The sequence below is a fragment of the Lepisosteus oculatus genome, chromosome 2 (assembly GCF_040954835.1).
Source record: "Lepisosteus oculatus isolate fLepOcu1 chromosome 2, fLepOcu1.hap2, whole genome shotgun sequence".
NCBI classification, from domain to species: Eukaryota; Metazoa; Chordata; class Actinopteri; order Semionotiformes; family Lepisosteidae; genus Lepisosteus; species Lepisosteus oculatus.
The window spans coordinates 76600490-76620028 of NC_090697.1; the positions used below are offsets into that span (position 1 = coordinate 76600490).

General features: G+C 50.2%; 1 protein-coding gene across 2 annotated transcripts in view; it reads right to left on the minus strand.

Moving 5' to 3' along the window:
• The window catches only part of grm6a (glutamate receptor, metabotropic 6a), a 64440-nt gene that overhangs the window by 15285 nt on the left and 29616 nt on the right, over nt 1-19539 (minus strand). For both annotated transcript variants that reach the window (XM_015341279.2, XM_015341272.2), the window contains exons 4-9: nt 17092-17227; nt 16442-16596; nt 15186-15326; nt 13442-13642; nt 5056-5195; nt 2001-2624 (exon numbers count right to left, since the gene is read on the minus strand). In XM_015341279.2, coding sequence (XP_015196765.1) covers nt 2001-2624; nt 5056-5195; nt 13442-13642; nt 15186-15326; nt 16442-16596; nt 17092-17227 — 1397 coding nt within the window. The remainder of the gene's footprint in view (nt 1-2000; nt 2625-5055; nt 5196-13441; nt 13643-15185; nt 15327-16441; nt 16597-17091; nt 17228-19539) is intronic.

Below are 19539 nucleotides of genomic sequence, written 5' to 3' on the forward strand. Positions count from 1 at the left end.
CATGACACACACAGACAGGGAGAGAAGCTTGGGGTCAGAGCACAGGGTCAGCCATTTATACAGCACCCCTGGAGCAGTTGGGGTTAAGGGCCTTGCTCAGGGACCCAACGGAGTAGGATTCCTCTGCCGGCCACGGGATACAAACCGGCAACCTTCCAGCCACAGGCGCAGATCTTTAGCCACAGAGCTACCACACCTACAGTAGCTACTACCTACCAAACCGGCTAAATGCATCGAATGAGCTCCTACTGTTTGTAAGCTTGCTTATGTTCCTATGTTCAAAGCAGAATCTTTTCTAACATCCATATAATCCATATTCTATTGTAGCTACCACATAATTCTGCAGAAAGGTTCCTCCATCCAACTTTCCTGGAGTCTCAGCACTTTTGGAAAAACTCACAGCAGTGGGTATGTCCCCCGGGCTTGCACTCCTGCGCTGAGCACAAGGGAGGCATGGCTAAGGACTTCAAAGACTGACTACCGAAATGCCCTGGGTTTGTCATGGATTTACTGCACACAGTATCAACGTAAATATCAGAATGGGCTGTTTAATCATTGTGATTAAGGATGGATTTGAAAAGGTCTCAGACGCTTTTAAGGGAAACTTTAAATGTCACTCCTGCTGCATTGGCTGCCTCAGCAGTCTGTGCTCCTGAGCATCAGTTTGTACTCCGCAGTCCCTTTCTCTGGCTGGTTCATGAATATGGAGATGCACAGCTCTCCTTGCGCCTGTGAAAGGTCTTGCAACAGCAGCCTGGTGACATTGCTGAGCTGGCAGGAGTGTGCAGTCAAGGGGTGAATCTGTCTTGTTTCTTATACCACTGTGCAGCCATCTGCACGGTCGGGTCAGTCAGGACCTCAGTATAATGTCCTATCTGAAGGACGGCGCCTCCTGTGTACGTCACCAAACTGGGGATTGATTTGGAAATCCAGGACCAGGGGGAAGAGCGCCACCTACTGGTCCATTAACATCTTCTCATCAGCAGCAATCTGGTTCTCCTCAGATGTTTCCCATCCCAGTACAGACCAGGTTCAGCCTTGCTGAGCTTCCGAGATCTGTCCCAATCAGGCTACAAGGTGGGCTTTAAGAATACGTAAAAGACATGTAAACTAACACCCGTTTTCTTCCCACTTCTTCCAACACAGGGTCATGGGGGAGCCAGAACCCATCCCAGCAAGCGGAAGGCTCAGGGACGGGTACCCCTGGATGGGACAGCAGTCCATCACAGGGCACACACAGACACACGCGCACTCCCATCAAAGCTAGTTTTCCCACAAGCCAGTTAAACTACAAGTATTTTTTCAGACTGTGGGAGGAAAACATACAGGCCAGTAGGAGGCGCTCACCCTGCGGTCTGTGTGGGTCCTAATGCCCCAGTATAGTGACGAGGACACTGTACCGTAATAAGGTGCCCTGTCCTTTAGATGAGAGGTAAAACTGAGCTCCTGACTCTCTGCAGTCATTACAAATCTCAGGACATTTCTCAGAAAGAGTAGGGCTGTAACCCTGGTGTCCTGGACAAATTTCCCCTCTGGCCTTTACCAATCATGGCCTCCCAATAATCCCCCTCTCTGAACTGGCTTCATCACTCTGCTCTCCTCCCGACTGCGAGCTGGTGTGTGGGGAGCGTACCGGTGCATCATTCGGGTGGGAGCTGCACACTGGTGGTAGTGGGATTCCCCATTACCTGTAAAAAAAGCTTTGAGTGGAGTGTCCAGAAAAGCGCTATATAAGTGTACGGAACTATGATGATGAAACGCAAACGTTAACTCCACCCACAGGAATTCAGCTCAGGGCCCAGTCCTGCAAGGCAGCAACACTGACCACTGGACCACTGTGCCACTCGTACATCCCTTACAGTGACACCTGAATTAGTGCATCACTGACAATTTACAATAAAGCCATTTTCTGGCCTTGGCCTCAGCACGTGGAGCCCGCCGCAAAGCTGAAATAAGTATTGGCGCTGCCTGGCGCTGCTGGCACACCTGAGCGCCCTCACCTGTATGGAGATGAGGATGAAGGTGATGACCAGCTGGGAGGTGGGGCTGATGAAGCGCGGGGGGGTGACGGACTTCTTGCCCTGCTCGAAGATTCGGTAGATGCGGTTGGTCTTGGTGAGCAGCGCGGCGTAGCTGATGCACATGCCCAGGCCCAGGAAGAGGCGGCGGAAGGCGCAGACCACGGCGCCCGGCTCGGCGATCATCAGGAAGGTGATGGCGTAGATGAGGAAGATGCCCGTCAGCAGCACGTAGCTCAGCTCGCGGCCCGAAGCGCGCACGATGGGCGTCTCGTTGTAGCGGATGAAAGTGACGATGACGGACGTGGTGGCCAGGATGCCCAGGATGGCCAGGAACATGGGCAGCATGGCCCAGGGGGAGTGCCACTCCAGCTTGATGATGGGCGTGGGGCGGCAGGCCGTGCGGTTCTCCGTGGGCCGCATGTCGAAGGGGCACATCTCGCAGGAGAACTCGTCCGCCTGGTACTGGTAGCCATCGCACAGCTCGCAGTGCCAGCAGCATGGCACCCCCTTCACCATCTTCTTCCTCTCGCCCGGCTGGCAGGGGAAGCTGCAGACAGAGTCAGGCACCCGCTGCTCCCCACCCGACCACTGCATTTCCTCCACCTGAGAGGAAGAGCGGGGAGGAAGACGAGGGTTTAATAGCACACACACACTCTGCCCCACTGCACAGCGGAGCTGCAGAGAAACAGGGGGCAGTTAACACCCACAGTCTGCATTCACAATCTCTGAAAGAGAGATTTGATATTAAAAGCTACCATGTATTAAATTTCTGCAGAGAGGGAGAAGGGGTGAGAGACACTGGGCTGTTCCAAATGCTGGACCCCAGTGTACAACAGCAGTGCAGAGAAATGAACTTGAAATATTTTTCTAAGGGCAGCACGACAGTGCAGTGGTCAGCAGTGCTGCTTTGCTGCGCTGGAGCCCTGGGTTCAATTCTGGACCAGAGGTGCTGTCTGTGTGGAGTTTGCATGATCTTTCCAGGTTTGCGGAAAGACAACAGTTCAAAGACACACTGTTGGGTTAAGTGGCTTCTGGGAACACTGGCCCTGGTGTAAGTGTATGTGTGTGTGTGTGCCCTGTAATGGACTGGCATCCTGTCCAGGGTGTACCCTGCCTTGCACCTGTTGCTTGCTGGGATAGGCTCTGGCTCCTCTACAACCCTGAACTGAATGAAGCAGTTAGAAAATGGATGGGTGGATATTTGTGTAAGAAATGAATGCTCAACCAAGGCATAATGTATGCACATATAATAACAGCAGCTGCAGGAGGTTTAGATTAGTTTCTGTTTCTGTTCGTTTCGTTTCTGTTTGGTCCTGTAACAAGCTAACAAGGGAGAGACCCTGGGGCAGTGACAGCTACCACTCAGTCCAACTGGCACATCTGTGGGAGCTGGGAGGAAACTGGGGGCATCTACTGCACTGAAAAACCCATGTGAATAAGGGCCTGAACATGCAAATCCACACAGACGGTACCCAGTCCAAAAACGAACCCAGAACCCAAGAGCTGTGATGCAGCAGCACTATCTACCAAGTCACTGGACAGCCCCTGGACTCTCACGATTTCTTTTTTCAACGCAACGGGTGTCCCTCTGCAAGTGGAACACTCTCACCAGGCACAGATAAACCGAGTTTCAAAGTTGGAGATTAAAATTTCGAAAAGATTTGAGGAGGAAAAGCTTTGGAGAGAGACACAGAAATTAGGTTGAGTGTAAAGGCCCATCGGGCACTGGGAAATTGATTTAAAAAATATTTTACATAGTGAAATGCAAACGTTGTTAGTTCCAGACGTTTGGACAGCACACATCAGTACAAGTTGCAGTTATAGTCAACTAAGCAGAATTAACTGGGTAAGACAATGACAGAGCATCCTGAGTGAATCACTGTTTTCGGTAGTTTGGGTTCAATCCTTCCAGAACAGTATTCAGTTGTATTTTCCCCCCACACAGCCTCACACTGTGGTTGTAACAATGTGAAATGTGAGAGTGCCTGCATTATTGACAAAGCCTTCCCTAAGCACAGTACAGATGGTTGGAGCACTTAGCCTGTACACTGTCCAGTCCACTATGTGACAGTCACAGCTCCGCGCGGGGTCGTGCCCCCCGCCGCCCGTTCCGGCCCCCACACCTGGGGCGCGAACCTGGGTCTCCGGCGTAACGCCACAGGGCACCAACCACATGAGCTAAAGGAGACCCCCCCCAGCCCAGGCAGCCGAGGACCCTGCTACGCGCAGTGAGGGCGCTGACGTCACCACACCAGCTCCGCTACAACTGTAACAGTTTGCTATAGTGATTATCAATTATTATCCATTGTCAATTATTATCAGGCTCAATAATGCAGTACAGGGTTGGGCTATATTAAATGATAGCAATGCAACACAACTTGAAAGCTAATACACACAGAAACTCAATTTCGATTTTAATGTTCTCTTTCTGCTCAAGTGATTGAGAAGAGGAAAAGTTAGAAAGCTAAAAGATCCAGATCTAGATTCTGGCGACAACGTGGGCACAGAAGGACAAAATTGTAAAACTTACTAACAAGACCTCATATAGAACAGCATGAGCAATCTTGGGCACCATAATAGAGAAAACCTAAGGTTACTATGGAATCGATCCAAAGAAGACTCATTCCAGGCCTTCAGGGAGTGTCCCACATTGACAAGCTGGAGGAACTGAGTCTCTTCAGTCTGAAGGGAGTGTCCCACATTGACAGGCTGGAGAAACTGAGTCTCTTTAGTCTGAAGGGAATGTCCCACATTGGCAGGCCGGAGGAGCTGAGTCTCTTTAGTCTGCAGGGAGTGTCCCACACTGACACAGACGAATTCAGCTCAGCAGACTCCTCCAGAGTCAACAGAGAAAGTTTAACAAGAGGACACAGGTGGAAACTACAGGGAAACGCTTTAAAAAGCTAAGGATAGCAGAGAACGCTTCTCTCTGCGTAAAGTAACCCAGTGATGAAGTGAAGGAAGCCTGCCTTTGAGGATGAAGCACACAAATTAAAACCGAAACCATTGGTGCAGATAAAACTCCGGGACTTACACTGAGCCGCAGGTGGTTGGTCCACTGCCCGATGACTTTGTACCCTGGCAGGGTGGTGTTGGACAGCTGGTACTGGAAGATATCGTAGCGCCCAGGAGCATCGCCGTTTTCATTGAACATCACGCCCGTGCCTGCGCTGCCTGCACACACAGAGACAGCCACAGGTCCAGTGAGGCCGTGCCGAGACAGGGCCGGCGCGCTAAAGCCATGCCACCACACTCTCGTGCAGGCCCACAGTGGATTCTGGGATTGCCAAAGTTACGGTTAATTGGGTTTGGTGTCCCAAACGCTGGCGGTGTAATTAATGAGAGTGTTGTGTAATAATGTAGTGTTCGTGCATTGTTGCTTACTTTTGCAAGTGTGTAAGTTACTGGATGTTTTCTCGGTGAGTTCATCCTTACTTCTTATAAAGAAATGTCTCCAGGAATGTTTTCTGGGCCACCTCATGAGGCAGATGGCTTTTGGAGAGTGCTTTAAAGGTGTCTCCCTCAAATGTCTTAATGAGCCTGGCCTGTTGGGCAGAGGGATTGAGGGCACCAGGGCTGGCACTGGTTTCCTCCTTGCTCCATGCTGCACTCATCTCCACGTGCCTGTGAGTGTGCGTGTGTCCTCATCTGCCTGTCTGAGGAGTGAGCTGGTGTGACACACCTGCAAGAGGGAGCTCTAAGGACAATCACGAAGGGCACCAGGTTTCTTAGGTAGAGATTCTGGAAAGGTAGACTCCGATTTTGTTGGGGGACAGGGGCAGATTGATGTTACATCCTCAAAGACTCTTAGACCGAACAGCGAAACCCCGCAGACGCCTGGTGACACCTGGGGATTCTGTGCAATCTGCCCTTTAACCCCCAGGGGCTCCGTGTTACTGACAGCGCAGTGGGCACGGCAGAATTTCCTTTCCGCTAGCCTGCTTTCCTGACTTTAAGCTAAAGAATCCAAACTGAAACACAGAAAGACTGCTGGCCGCAGGTCTTGCTTTCTCATGCACCAGAGCAGCCAGTGTGAGCAGCAATAAAAACTAAAGCAAACTGCGGGCCTGTGCATCCCAGCGCCCTCCAGGCAGTGGTTTCAGCGCTGGCGGCGGCAGACCCAGCCGTGACCCAGCGGAGCTGGACAGCCCCCATGGAAGAGCTTCTCCACGGAAGTCGGCTGGAGTGGAACGGAGCTTTTCTATTAAATAAGAAGGAGAAGAACTGGAGGCTTCACAGAGAGGCGAGCTCACAGAAGGAGAGGCTGCCCCGGGGACAGCGGCTGGGCTTGAGAGATCTGTGCACTCTCTCCGCCTCGCTGCATTATACATGACCTGAGACTGGCTGCTCAGGTTCTGTCTCCCCTGCTGCTCCCACACACACACTGCAGGCTGCTGCCCCCGGGATCGCTGCTCTTCCCTGACCCACTAAACAAAGCAAATCCCAGCCCGAGCCCCTTGCCAGGCAATAGCCCGTTTGGTCATGGCTGCCCTGCAGACGTGAATGCTGATGCCCGGGCATTATTCATTCTGAATTCCAGCACAGCTTTATTTATTCATTTTGTGTTTTTTTTCCGCCCAGCTTGTTGGTGCAGTGTTTTGCATCCCTTCACCTGCACTGATGTGTGTCTCCTTGACAATGCTGATTGCAAACGATGAGCAAACACAGACTAGAAGTACATACTGTACATTTCCTATTATTACACCTCTGCTAGTGTATCACAGTGAGGCCATGGGCACTGGGGGTGCAGGCAGCGGTTTGTTGCTGAAGTTTATCTAGAGCAATGTCTTCCAATGGGAATTCAATGCACTTTCTGCTTGGCGTCATCTGGCTGGGTGACAGACACAGCGAGACATTCAGTTTTTCTCAGTATTAATGCAGCTCCCCCTAGCTCCCTCTTGCTTCAGGCTGACTTCCAGTGGAGAAGAGAGAGGAACTTCCTTATACGATCTGACAAGAGCGAACCAGGGAGCGCTTGTCTCCGAGGGCTGGGATAACATTGCGGGGGGAACGTGTGCTGTCTGACACAACCGCTGTGCGGTATTATGGCACCATGGACTGTAAATTGCACAGAGTGTCCTGGCGCTGAACCACGTATTCCATATCCTCAGAGGGATGTCCTGCCCTTAAACCCTCCAGGGGACTGGGCAAGCCAATCCAGAGGTCTTCTTCAGCATCAAGCGTGAACCAGAGGAAGTGCACTTAAACTGAGCAGAGGCGGCACTTCCTTTACACAAAGGGCTGTGGGGGCGTGGAGCAAGCTGGCTAGCCACATTGTTGAAGGTGAAATCCTGGGGCCTTTTTACTTTTTCACTGAATAATGAGAGGCGTAATGGAAAAAAAACACATTCATTCTAAATCTAAATCAATAGTAATCTGCTTTTTTATTCACAATGGCTTGTGTGATTTGATTTCAATAGAAAACCCAGGCATAAAACAACATTCCTTACGGAAAAGAGAAGAAAAGAAAACACAACGTTTTGGCTGTGGAGCCTTCTTCGGGTGTCGAAGAAGAAGGCTCCACAGCCGAAACGTTGTGTTTTTCTTTTCTTCTCTTTTCAGCCTGGATTAAACCTTTACTTGTTCCTTTGCAGCCTACACATGCTGACGCAGCTCCCTACTTGAACTACTAATAAAACGACACTGTTGTGTTCTGGCCTCTCCAGGTGCTTTCAGCCTGCTGTTTGTGGCTTAGAACCCTTTCTTACACCAGATATCTCAATGGAGAACAACATCTCTTTGACAACCTGTGTGCTGGGGGTGAAGCTCCCTTCCAGCTGTGTCACATGGCAGCAATGGAGAAATGGGAAGCTTTCAACTGGGAAAAGAGATCAGAAGCCGAGTCCCAACCAGCGGTTTCAGACAATAAGCTCTGGTTGCTCAGATCTGGGGTGAAACTGGGTTCAGTGTACTGGGTTCAGACAGGCTGCTGCTGTTGTTAAAAGTCAGCTTCAGGCTTGGTGACGTATTTTTACGTTCATTTATTAAGCTTTGCAGGACGGAGTGGAAAGTGCATATCTATAGCAAAGAATGCTCTTCATTGCACTGCAGCTCTGCCTCACTCTGCTGAAACAGTTATTGCACTGATCAGCCAGGCAGCAACACGATCTTGAAGCAGAATGCTTCTCAATGTCTGTGTCATGTTTGTAAAAGCACTTTCTGCTTGGCTACGCTTTCTTGTTTCGTTAAGAAAGGAGGGGCGGACTAATTCCCAGTGCAGAGAAACCAAGACCAGAGCTTCCCAAAACCCCACTGGGGACACTGCTTGACCTCTGCACTGTGCAGTACAGTGCAATCTTACTGGTCTGATCACATCTGTAAAGACGAGCTGTTAGCAGCACAGCGACCATTCGTTCGAAACGGAGCCTCCTCATCCTTTGCAAGCCACTCTAAAAAGCAGTCTCTTGAGCTACTGTCTGAGCTTCAGCTGGAATTATGCAGATCATTGAACTGTTCCTACACTCCATTAAATATAACAGTGATAAGGCACTCCTTTCTTAGTGCCTGAATAATCTCTCCTCTACAGCATTGCTGTGTCTGTTTGAAACATGCAACCCTCTCTAAAACACCCCACTGAGTGCCCCCCTGGCCACAGAAGAAGAGAGTTTCAGACGCCCTGTTCCAGTTCTTTTAACTGTATGAAGCAGAGCTTGTCAAAGGTCCAGACCTCAGGAGGCTGCACAAGATACAAAATTGGGAAGTAAAACAAGAACATGCGGACTGTGAATCTCATGCGTTAAGACAGTGGGGTCTGGATCCCGGACGCTGACTCAACGTGGCGAGGATTTTAAAGGAGTGTTGAGGCACTGTCTTGCTCAGCAGCCGGGGGGTTAGTGGGTCTGGGCCTGGAGAGGCGGCTGTGCAGAGAGAGTGCTTTAAAGGTGTCTCCCTCAAATGTCTTAATGAGCCTGGCCTGTTGGGCAGAGGGATTGAGGGCACCAGGGCTGGCACTGGTTTCCTCCTTGCTCCATGCTGCACTCATCTCCACGTGCCTGTGAGTGTGCGTGTGTCCTCATCTGCCTGTCTGAGGAGTGAGCTGGTGTGACACACCTGCAAGAGGGAGCTCTAAGGACAATCACGAAGGGCACCAGGTTTCTTAGGTAGAGATTCTGGAAAGGTAGACTCCGATTTTGTTGGGGGACAGGGGCAGATTGATGTTACATCCTCAAAGACTCTTAGACCGAACAGCGAAACCCCGCAGACGCCTGGTGACACCTGGGGATTCTGTGCAATCTGCCCTTTAACCCCCAGGGGCTCCGTGTTACTGACAGCGCAGTGGGCACGGCAGAATTTCCTTTCCGCTAGCCTGCTTTCCTGACTTTAAGCTAAAGAATCCAAACTGAAACACAGAAAGACTGCTGGCCGCAGGTCTTGCTTTCTCATGCACCAGAGCAGCCAGTGTGAGCAGCAATAAAAACTAAAGCAAACTGCGGGCCTGTGCATCCCAGCGCCCTCCAGGCAGTGGTTTCAGCGCTGGCGGCGGCAGACCCAGCCGTGACCCAGCGGAGCTGGACAGCCCCCATGGAAGAGCTTCTCCACGGAAGTCGGCTGGAGTGGAACGGAGCTTTTCTATTAAATAAGAAGGAGAAGAACTGGAGGCTTCACAGAGAGGCGAGCTCACAGAAGGAGAGGCTGCCCCGGGGACAGCGGCTGGGCTTGAGAGATCTGTGCACTCTCTCCGCCTCGCTGCATTATACATGACCTGAGACTGGCTGCTCAGGTTCTGTCTCCCCTGCTGCTCCCACACACACACTGCAGGCTGCTGCCCCCGGGATCGCTGCTCTTCCCTGACCCACTAAACAAAGCAAATCCCAGCCCGAGCCCCTTGCCAGGCAATAGCCCGTTTGGTCATGGCTGCCCTGCAGACGTGAATGCTGATGCCCGGGCATTATTCATTCTGAATTCCAGCACAGCTTTATTTATTCATTTTGTGTTTTTTTTCCGCCCAGCTTGTTGGTGCAGTGTTTTGCATCCCTTCACCTGCACTGATGTGTGTCTCCTTGACAATGCTGATTGCAAACGATGAGCAAACACAGACTAGAAGTACATACTGTACATTTCCTATTATTACACCTCTGCTAGTGTATCACAGTGAGGCCATGGGCACTGGGGGTGCAGGCAGCGGTTTGTTGCTGAAGTTTATCTAGAGCAATGTCTTCCAATGGGAATTCAATGCACTTTCTGCTTGGCGTCATCTGGCTGGGTGACAGACACAGCGAGACATTCAGTTTTTCTCAGTATTAATGCAGCTCCCCCTAGCTCCCTCTTGCTTCAGGCTGACTTCCAGTGGAGAAGAGAGAGGAACTTCCTTATACGATCTGACAAGAGCGAACCAGGGAGCGCTTGTCTCCGAGGGCTGGGATAACATTGCGGGGGGAACGTGTGCTGTCTGACACAACCGCTGTGCGGTATTATGGCACCATGGACTGTAAATTGCACAGAGTGTCCTGGCGCTGAACCACGTATTCCATATCCTCAGAGGGATGTCCTGCCCTTAAACCCTCCAGGGGACTGGGCAAGCCAATCCAGAGGTCTTCTTCAGCATCAAGCGTGAACCAGAGGAAGTGCACTTAAACTGAGCAGAGGCGGCACTTCCTTTACACAAAGGGCTGTGGGGGCGTGGAGCAAGCTGGCTAGCCACATTGTTGAAGGTGAAATCCTGGGGCCTTTTTACTTTTTCACTGAATAATGAGAGGCGTAATGGAAAAAAAACACATTCATTCTAAATCTAAATCAATAGTAATCTGCTTTTTTATTCACAATGGCTTGTGTGATTTGATTTCAATAGAAAACCCAGGCATAAAACAACATTCCTTACGGAAAAGAGAAGAAAAGAAAACACAACGTTTTGGCTGTGGAGCCTTCTTCGGGTGTCGAAGAAGAAGGCTCCACAGCCGAAACGTTGTGTTTTTCTTTTCTTCTCTTTTCAGCCTGGATTAAACCTTTACTTGTTCCTTTGCAGCCTACACATGCTGACGCAGCTCCCTACTTGAACTACTAATAAAACGACACTGTTGTGTTCTGGCCTCTCCAGGTGCTTTCAGCCTGCTGTTTGTGGCTTAGAACCCTTTCTTACACCAGATATCTCAATGGAGAACAACATCTCTTTGACAACCTGTGTGCTGGGGGTGAAGCTCCCTTCCAGCTGTGTCACATGGCAGCAATGGAGAAATGGGAAGCTTTCAACTGGGAAAAGAGATCAGAAGCCGAGTCCCAACCAGCGGTTTCAGACAATAAGCTCTGGTTGCTCAGATCTGGGGTGAAACTGGGTTCAGTGTACTGGGTTCAGACAGGCTGCTGCTGTTGTTAAAAGTCAGCTTCAGGCTTGGTGACGTATTTTTACGTTCATTTATTAAGCTTTGCAGGACGGAGTGGAAAGTGCATATCTATAGCAAAGAATGCTCTTCATTGCACTGCAGCTCTGCCTCACTCTGCTGAAACAGTTATTGCACTGATCAGCCAGGCAGCAACACGATCTTGAAGCAGAATGCTTCTCAATGTCTGTGTCATGTTTGTAAAAGCACTTTCTGCTTGGCTACGCTTTCTTGTTTCGTTAAGAAAGGAGGGGCGGACTAATTCCCAGTGCAGAGAAACCAAGACCAGAGCTTCCCAAAACCCCACTGGGGACACTGCTTGACCTCTGCACTGTGCAGTACAGTGCAATCTTACTGGTCTGATCACATCTGTAAAGACGAGCTGTTAGCAGCACAGCGACCATTCGTTCGAAACGGAGCCTCCTCATCCTTTGCAAGCCACTCTAAAAAGCAGTCTCTTGAGCTACTGTCTGAGCTTCAGCTGGAATTATGCAGATCATTGAACTGTTCCTACACTCCATTAAATATAACAGTGATAAGGCACTCCTTTCTTAGTGCCTGAATAATCTCTCCTCTACAGCATTGCTGTGTCTGTTTGAAACATGCAACCCTCTCTAAAACACCCCACTGAGTGCCCCCCTGGCCACAGAAGAAGAGAGTTTCAGACGCCCTGTTCCAGTTCTTTTAACTGTATGAAGCAGAGCTTGTCAAAGGTCCAGACCTCAGGAGGCTGCACAAGATACAAAATTGGGAAGTAAAACAAGAACATGCGGACTGTGAATCTCATGCGTTAAGACAGTGGGGTCTGGATCCCGGACGCTGACTCAACGTGGCGAGGATTTTAAAGGAGTGTTGAGGCACTGTCTTGCTCAGCAGCCGGGGGGTTAGTGGGTCTGGGCCTGGAGAGGCGGCTGTGCAGAGCTCTCTGCAGGCTGGCTCAGCCTGACACACTGCCCCCCTGACAGCTCTGCTCCCTCACCATGTGCTAGAAAAGCCACTAACCCAGAGCAAGCAAAGGGGAGATTATATGACTCTGACGCCAAAAGTGGGATTAACATTTCTTTACTATCCAATGGGCTGTCGTCATGACACTATTTTTAGCTGACATATTTGGAAACTCAGTGTTTTGGTCTCCTGACTCCTATGTTGTCTTTCCCCCCTGCTGCTTCACGTTAATTGTTATTAACGTATTTGCCTGTCACTTTTCTCCAGAGCGACTTACATTCATACCCATTCATACAGCAGGACATTTTGTCAGCATCATTCACCGTAGCTATCTTTACTGCACAACTGGGTCTCCAAAGAGCTGCCTGCATTGTGACCCTGTGCCTTATCTGCTGTGTCTAAACCTACTGCCTCTTTTTTTTTAATTTATTCCATCAGCTTTTTGCTGGGTCTTGCACTCTGTCAGACCACTCTGCCCAGTGTAACACAATGTAACGGAGTTTTCTAGGAGATTAGAATATTGCAATACATCTGTAATACTATTGGATTAAACCTGAAACCTATGCAGTCAGTCTAAGAGGGGATTTACAAGTATAAAGGTAACTCTTTAAAACGTTCAGTCAGTGTGCATGGGCATGTGGTGCTGGGAGAGACCGTTGGCTCATCATTGTCTTTTGTTAACAGAATGCCTTCGGGCCTCTGGGAGGTGTCTGAGATCACTTCCGAGCCTGACGCCCAGTCAGCTTGTTCACCTGCGGCTGTTATCTGTCACCTGCTCTCCGGGGCTGGTTCGAGCTGTTGGTGTCTCTCCTACCTCACTGAAAAGCTCCGATGGTGAGCAAAACCAGCTTTTACATCTTTGTTAATTCCACAGGAAAGCCAGGGTATTCCCAAACCGGGGTATTTTGCAAAAACAAATCTCTGTGCTGTCAGAAATGTAAGAAAATACCAGTATTAAGCTAAAAGTGCTATAGTGTATCACAGCATGGCATGGCATATGCACAGTTTTTTTACTGTGGTATTACCTTGCTTAAACATAGCATTAGGTGTTTTCCACTGTGCATTGATTCTCTTTGCCACCCTGACCCCTGTGACTGCAGATTGTGGCAGAGGGCATGTTGCTCTGAAAGCGCCCCCCGGTGGAGTCTGTGGGAGTCTCACCGTTGAAGTTGACGTTGCGGATGTACTGCAGCAGCAGCCTGCCCTCCATGGGGTCCATCTTGTCACAAACCCCCGCCGCCCCGGGACACAGGTCCAGGTGCATGCTGTGCAGGGCGTGGGCCATGGCGTAGACCGCGTCGATCACAAACTGCACCTTCCCTTCCTGCTCGTACGGAGAGTCCCGGCTGATCCGCTCCTCCCCTGGGTGAGGGAGAGGAGGAAAGTCAGGAAACATCCCCCACCCCCTCCTTCTGCGAAGATAGAAGCTTGCTGGGGTTTGACTTGCCAGGGCATCAGCCTGCAACATAGCAGCAGCTGCAGTGGCTTGCCAGAGGCCGGTGAGCTTGAAGCGTCATCGCTGAGGACTGCACCTGTCCTCCTGCAGCTGCTGTGGGCCCCTGTCGGAGCAGTGCGATCACAGGGGGAAGCCGTGGGCGAGGTGGCCTGACAAGCACACGTGTCTGAGGATGCATGTGCTTCCTCTTCTTCCACTCTCCTGCTGACACGCCATCTTTGATGGCTGCAGCGCTGACGTTATTACGAAGGGCCACTTCCACAGAACAGGGGGTAAAACGTAGAGAGAAGTTGATATCATAAATCTGTGCACCGGAACCGAGTTAACACTGCTGATTTAAATGCTCCATAATCGGTGCCACGTCCCGTAGGCATAGAGGGCATTAGTGGGAATTATAACAGGATCAATGGAGTGGAGCCCCAGTCTGCTTCTCTCACAGCAGGCTAGCAAGAGGCCTTCAAGCTTCTTTCCAATGCAAATTCTAGTACAGTGCCTGTTCTCAGGCAGAAAACAACAGGCTTCAGGAGTCTAATGATCAAGAATACGTCTGTGACTCTGGAGTGCCTGTTCTTGTAAAAACAGTACAAAAAACCTTTCTGGCCTTTCTTAGGCTTATGCCAGCAAAAGTCACAAAGACGAAAATGCTAGCTCTTTGTTTCACAGGCCATTTGCAAGGTCGACAAATTAATAAGCAGAATTAACCTTCTCCTTCTAAGGTCTGGATCTGGGAGAGCAGATCAGTTTTAAAAGAAGCCAGGATTTTGTGACCATGATTACAGAACACAGGATCAAACAAAATGCATTGCCAGGACAGAAACAAGGCTACCAGATGGGTCAGTTGTACTGAGAGCATCCCCTATTTTGGATTATGTGTCATTTCCAGGACACAGACAGTAAAGCAAGACCAATTTCTTGATAGCATTAATAATAATTTGAAATAGTAATGTGGTGAAGTAATCCCATTATAGTACTCATTTCATACGTAGTTTAATGTAGACCTCTTGGTTTACGCCAGACTGACATACATTTGTTACACACAGCTGGGACTTCGGTGGAGCAGCCAGAGTGATGGACTTTGCTCAAGGGCAGAAGAGCTGTGCCTCACCCCTGATCTGTTACAAGCCTACAGCCTTCACCACTACTCCACACCCTGTTGATGTGGGGCGAGTGGCCAGACTAGCTACAGAAAATGAAAATACAGGGAAAATGTATTTGTGAGAGAACCTCTCCCCTCCTCAACACCACCCCCTGGAGAGCTAAACACTGTTCAGCTGGAAAGTGGTCACCTCAAAGTGTGCGCTACCCAGACCTAGTTGTATCCCCTCGTGGCCCAGCTGTCAGGTCGGGAAGCTGCGAACCCTGCTCAGGCACCCGGAGAGCAGCTCTGAAGAAGAGCGAGGCTGCAGGCTCGGGGGACTCAGGCAAGACTCTTCCTCCAGGTGTGCTCACCTGTGCATTTCTTCCTGCCGTTCTCCAGCTTGATGCCCGGTCTGGTCAGCTTGCACTTGAAGTCGTCTTCCCAGAACTCCGCGAACCAGATGTTCCTGCGGTTGTTCTCCAGGGAGCGGGTGGTGAAGTACTGGTCGAACCCTGTGCCGCAGACACAAAGGCAAGACTGGCTGGGTTCCTTCAGCAGGCACTCTGAGAGGAGGGTGAAAGGTGTGTGTCCGTGTTCACACAGCTTTTTTCCTTCCCCTCTCCAAATTCAACACACTTCTTAGAAACACAGCGGAAACCTCCATGATCACACAGACGTAGCTGTACTGTAAATAGGTGTATTTGACCTCTACAGCAGAAAATAAAGGACTAAGTTGTTTTACAAAACCAATTGAAAAATGAAAAGGCAGATCTACTGTGTTCAAGAATTTTAACTTATCCTCTTGATGGATTGGGGCTGGGCAGACTTGGCCCTGGACTAAGAGATCATTTGTTGTTAGGTTTTCAATCTCTAGGACAGCTGAGAAGCTGTTAAATTGCTCCCATTAAGCCAATAATGAGCTGGTTTAGGTTTTTAAAATCTGCGTTAAGACACCCTCCGGGAACAGGATTGTCCAATTGAGTGATAGATGTACTGTGACATTTTACATCTCTATGGTGTTTTGAACGTGCAAGCTAAGCAGGTTGGTGAAGTCATGTCAGATAAGCCCTTGGCTGCCTCCAGCTGCCAGTAATAGCTGACATAAGGTGCTCTAAGCTAGGAGTCTCATTCCTGCAGGGCCTGGTGTCCTGTTTCCTGTTCCAGCCTGAGGGGTCGATCGAACAATTGACTTGGGTCGATTGAACGATTAATTATTATATAAAGGATTTTTCTTTAAGTTCTCTACAGTTAATTGGGGAAGACATTCATTTCATTATATAAAAAAACTATAAAACTCCCTATAAACTCCCCAGCGCCTGGTTTGAGGTGTTACAATTGTGCAGTCAAATAAATATACCAATTGGAGTAGAACAGAACCAGATAGACACTGGGCCCCCCGCAGGAATCCAGTCCATCACCTCTCTCTGCTCTAAGCCACACTGCTGACAAACAAGCCATTACCCTCTAATAGGTTAAACTAATCTTCCATTAATGGCACATCAATTAAAATAAAGCACATATACAGTAGCACAGAGGAATAAACCTTTCCGTGTCTGTAAATAGGAAGCTGAGCTGGTGTCTTTTACAATTGCCTGTGCCGTACTGCAGATGGATAGCCTTGTCCTACCCTCGATGGAGGCTCTCTTGGGCAATATGGTGACAGCGCCCTCTGCCACGTCCTCCTGGTCTAGAATAGGTGAGATCTTGGCACCCCAGCTGTCTGAACCCACAAACAGGAAGTGGCCCGTCAGGTTGGCCTTTTTCGCTGCCTTGAGGACACGCCTGCACAGCAGAGGAGAAAGAGCTGATTGGCTTGCTGTCCAGCCAATGGAGAAACAGGCCGATGGAATGAGTGCCAGAGCCCTGACTCCTGCTGAGAGGTCTAGAATATTAACACAGAACAGAGACGGACAGGCCAATCTGGAAACCTTCATTTCTGAGTTAAAAAGTCCTTCGGCGACCATGAAGTCGCTATTAATATGTCAACTTAGAACCTTGCTCATCAATCCAATTATCAGAAGTAATATTAATGAAATGATTAGCAGTCAATTAGCTATGAGTAATTAATAATTGGCAGGTAGGTATTGGCAATAATTGCAAAGTCAGGGCCCTTCCCAGGAACTTAGAAAGTGCTGGAGTATCGTTTTACACTCTAAGTGTTAGCAGATCAGTTCCCCGATCCAGATTCTTCAGGATATCCTGGTTTGGAGTCCTGCCTGGGCGCGATGTCCTCTGGGGATAGCCCCTCAGCGGGGACCCCCCAGGTCGGAGCCCCACCTGATGTCGTCCTCGTTGGCGAAGATGATGATGCCGCGTGCGTTGGACGTCTCCATCAGCCTCTTGATGATCTTGTCAAACTCGCCCGGCTTGGGCTCCCGGGGGATCTTGAGGGACTGGGCGATGCACAGCCCACCTTCCACACACCCCAGGGACAGAAGCAGAGAGAAAGCAAATACTGAAAACACCATCATTTACAATTCAGACCCAAGAAGGGGTCCAAACGAGGCTGTTTGGACCATTAGCTAACCGTTAATGGGGCCAAAGAGCTCATCCATCCCTTTCTCATTACATGTTGTTTTGTATCATATTGATATTGTGTTTCTTCAAGGGAGGAATTAATAAATTAATGGACCAAAACTGAACCAAAATCAGATTGATTTAGGAATCAGTGAACTGATTTACAAACTCGCATGACGGCCATTTTCTCCCTGGAGACAGCGTGAGGCCACTGGCAGTTTCGAGCTGTTTCACATCAAAAGTGTCAGGAAGCAGAGGAGTCCCTTCTGCCCAGCGGTCGTGCTGGCTCTTCCGAGGAGATCCCAGGGAGTCTGTCCCAGCAATCGGACCGGGACACTGAGCAAGCTCCTGCGGAGCAGCTGCCCGGAATTTCCACTTCTTTTCTCTACGTCCTCGTTTCTGAGCTGGGCTTGAAGTGGGCCTCAGGTCTGTCCTGACGAGAATCTTGGACACTTGAGCTCCATCCCCTCCGAGCCAGACTAGAGGGGCCCAGGTCCTGAGTACACTCCCGTTCCCCTGCTACACCGGGGGAAGAAAATCATTCTTTCACAAAGACGAAAGAAGAGTCAAGCAACCGGGTGGATAATTCTGAATGCACCTCCAAGACGCGTGCGGCACTCTTGCTGATTTCATGGCAGTGTCACGATCGCTACTCCTCCTCTTAAGGGCGCTCCAGCCCTTCCTTGTTCTGCCCCATTACCTGCACCTGTTCCTTATTCCAGCCCCTCTTTAGTTCCACCTTAAAAGCCAGACGCAGGCGTCACTCGAGGCTCCTCATTGAATCCCGTTTCGTGAGAGCCCGGGTCCTGCTGCGTCTGGCTCCGTCATGGTCTCAACCTTCTGTTCCTGATCCCCCCCCGCCAGTCCCGACCCGGTTCATGGTTTTAATTCCCTCGGATTGATCTTCTGGCATTGGACTGACTCTTCTGTCTTGGATGACCCGTTTGGATTTCTTCATGGACTGTTCGCCCCGGACTCACTCCCCCTGGACACCTGCACCCCTTGGCCACGCCCCCTGTCTCCGTACCCTCTCCTGCATGACTTTTTCCCCAGCGTTTCCTCACAATTCTGGATCGTGTCGTCTGCACAGGGGCCGGAAAGAACTGTTCGTGACAGGCAGTGGATGGAGAGCAGCTTGTCCTTTGCAGGAGAGGGTCCGGTTCACAGGGGAAATGAGCATGGACACATGCTGCACAGTTGTGGTGGGGAGGGAGGGGGGGATTATCACACTCTCTGCGCTCAAGCTCTGCTATTCTCCCACTCTGCGGATTCGTTCAAGAGCGCCTCTTCGCTGCGTGTCTATTCTTGGCCAGCCCCCTGGTGCAACACGAGTCCTCTGCCGCTCGCGGGCTGTACAGGCCGCGGATACCGCTGTCACTCGGCCTGGGAGGCTTGCCAGGGTCTGGCGTGACAGACAGGTCCCCCCACTGCATGCTTCCATACCAAGCCCCAGAGGCTGAGAGAGGAGACCCCCAGAGACCCCAGCACGTGCAGACCCCGACAGAACATGTGAGGGATAGCCAGACTGCCAAGGCAGACCACTGAAGACCTCTTCCTTCCTTACTGAGGCTCTGTCTTCGGAAGGATGGCCATGATCCCTGATGCGATGTGGAAGTGTGAGACCAAAAGGAACGTACAAGGGCATGTTGAAAGAATGACCAAGTCTTCGATTCTGAGGTGGGATTGAAGACCAAGGAGCAGATGTTAGCAATGTAGCATGTAATGGATTTATTACAATTTAAGGTGGTGCATTACCATGAAAGGAGGTGTGTGCATTGGAACTGGCTGCCATGAGCAATTTGCCCACAAACTATGAAAAATATGAAGAGGCGCCGACAATGAATTATTAAACCGCGGGAAGTTCTTTCTAAAACCCTTTCCTCCCATTAATTATCATTACACACTGCAACACCTCCGGCGAAGCAGGCACGAGCAGGAGACTCGGGACACATAGAGGGGCTTGTCTGCTGTGGCAGGTAATGTATCTGAGCGTGTTCTGTTCCCGCTGTCCTGCAGAGGGACAGGGAATGGGGCATGCTCCGGCTCTGCGCCCTCCTTTTGACGAGAGACAGCTCTGGCATCTCTGTTAGGCTTCTCACTGGGCTGGGAACATGCCAAGACACCTCATAAGACTCTTTAGTGATTTAAGGGGCTGGAGAGTTTGCATGTTCTGATGAAGGCTCTTCTGAGTCAAAATGCTGAGAGTCA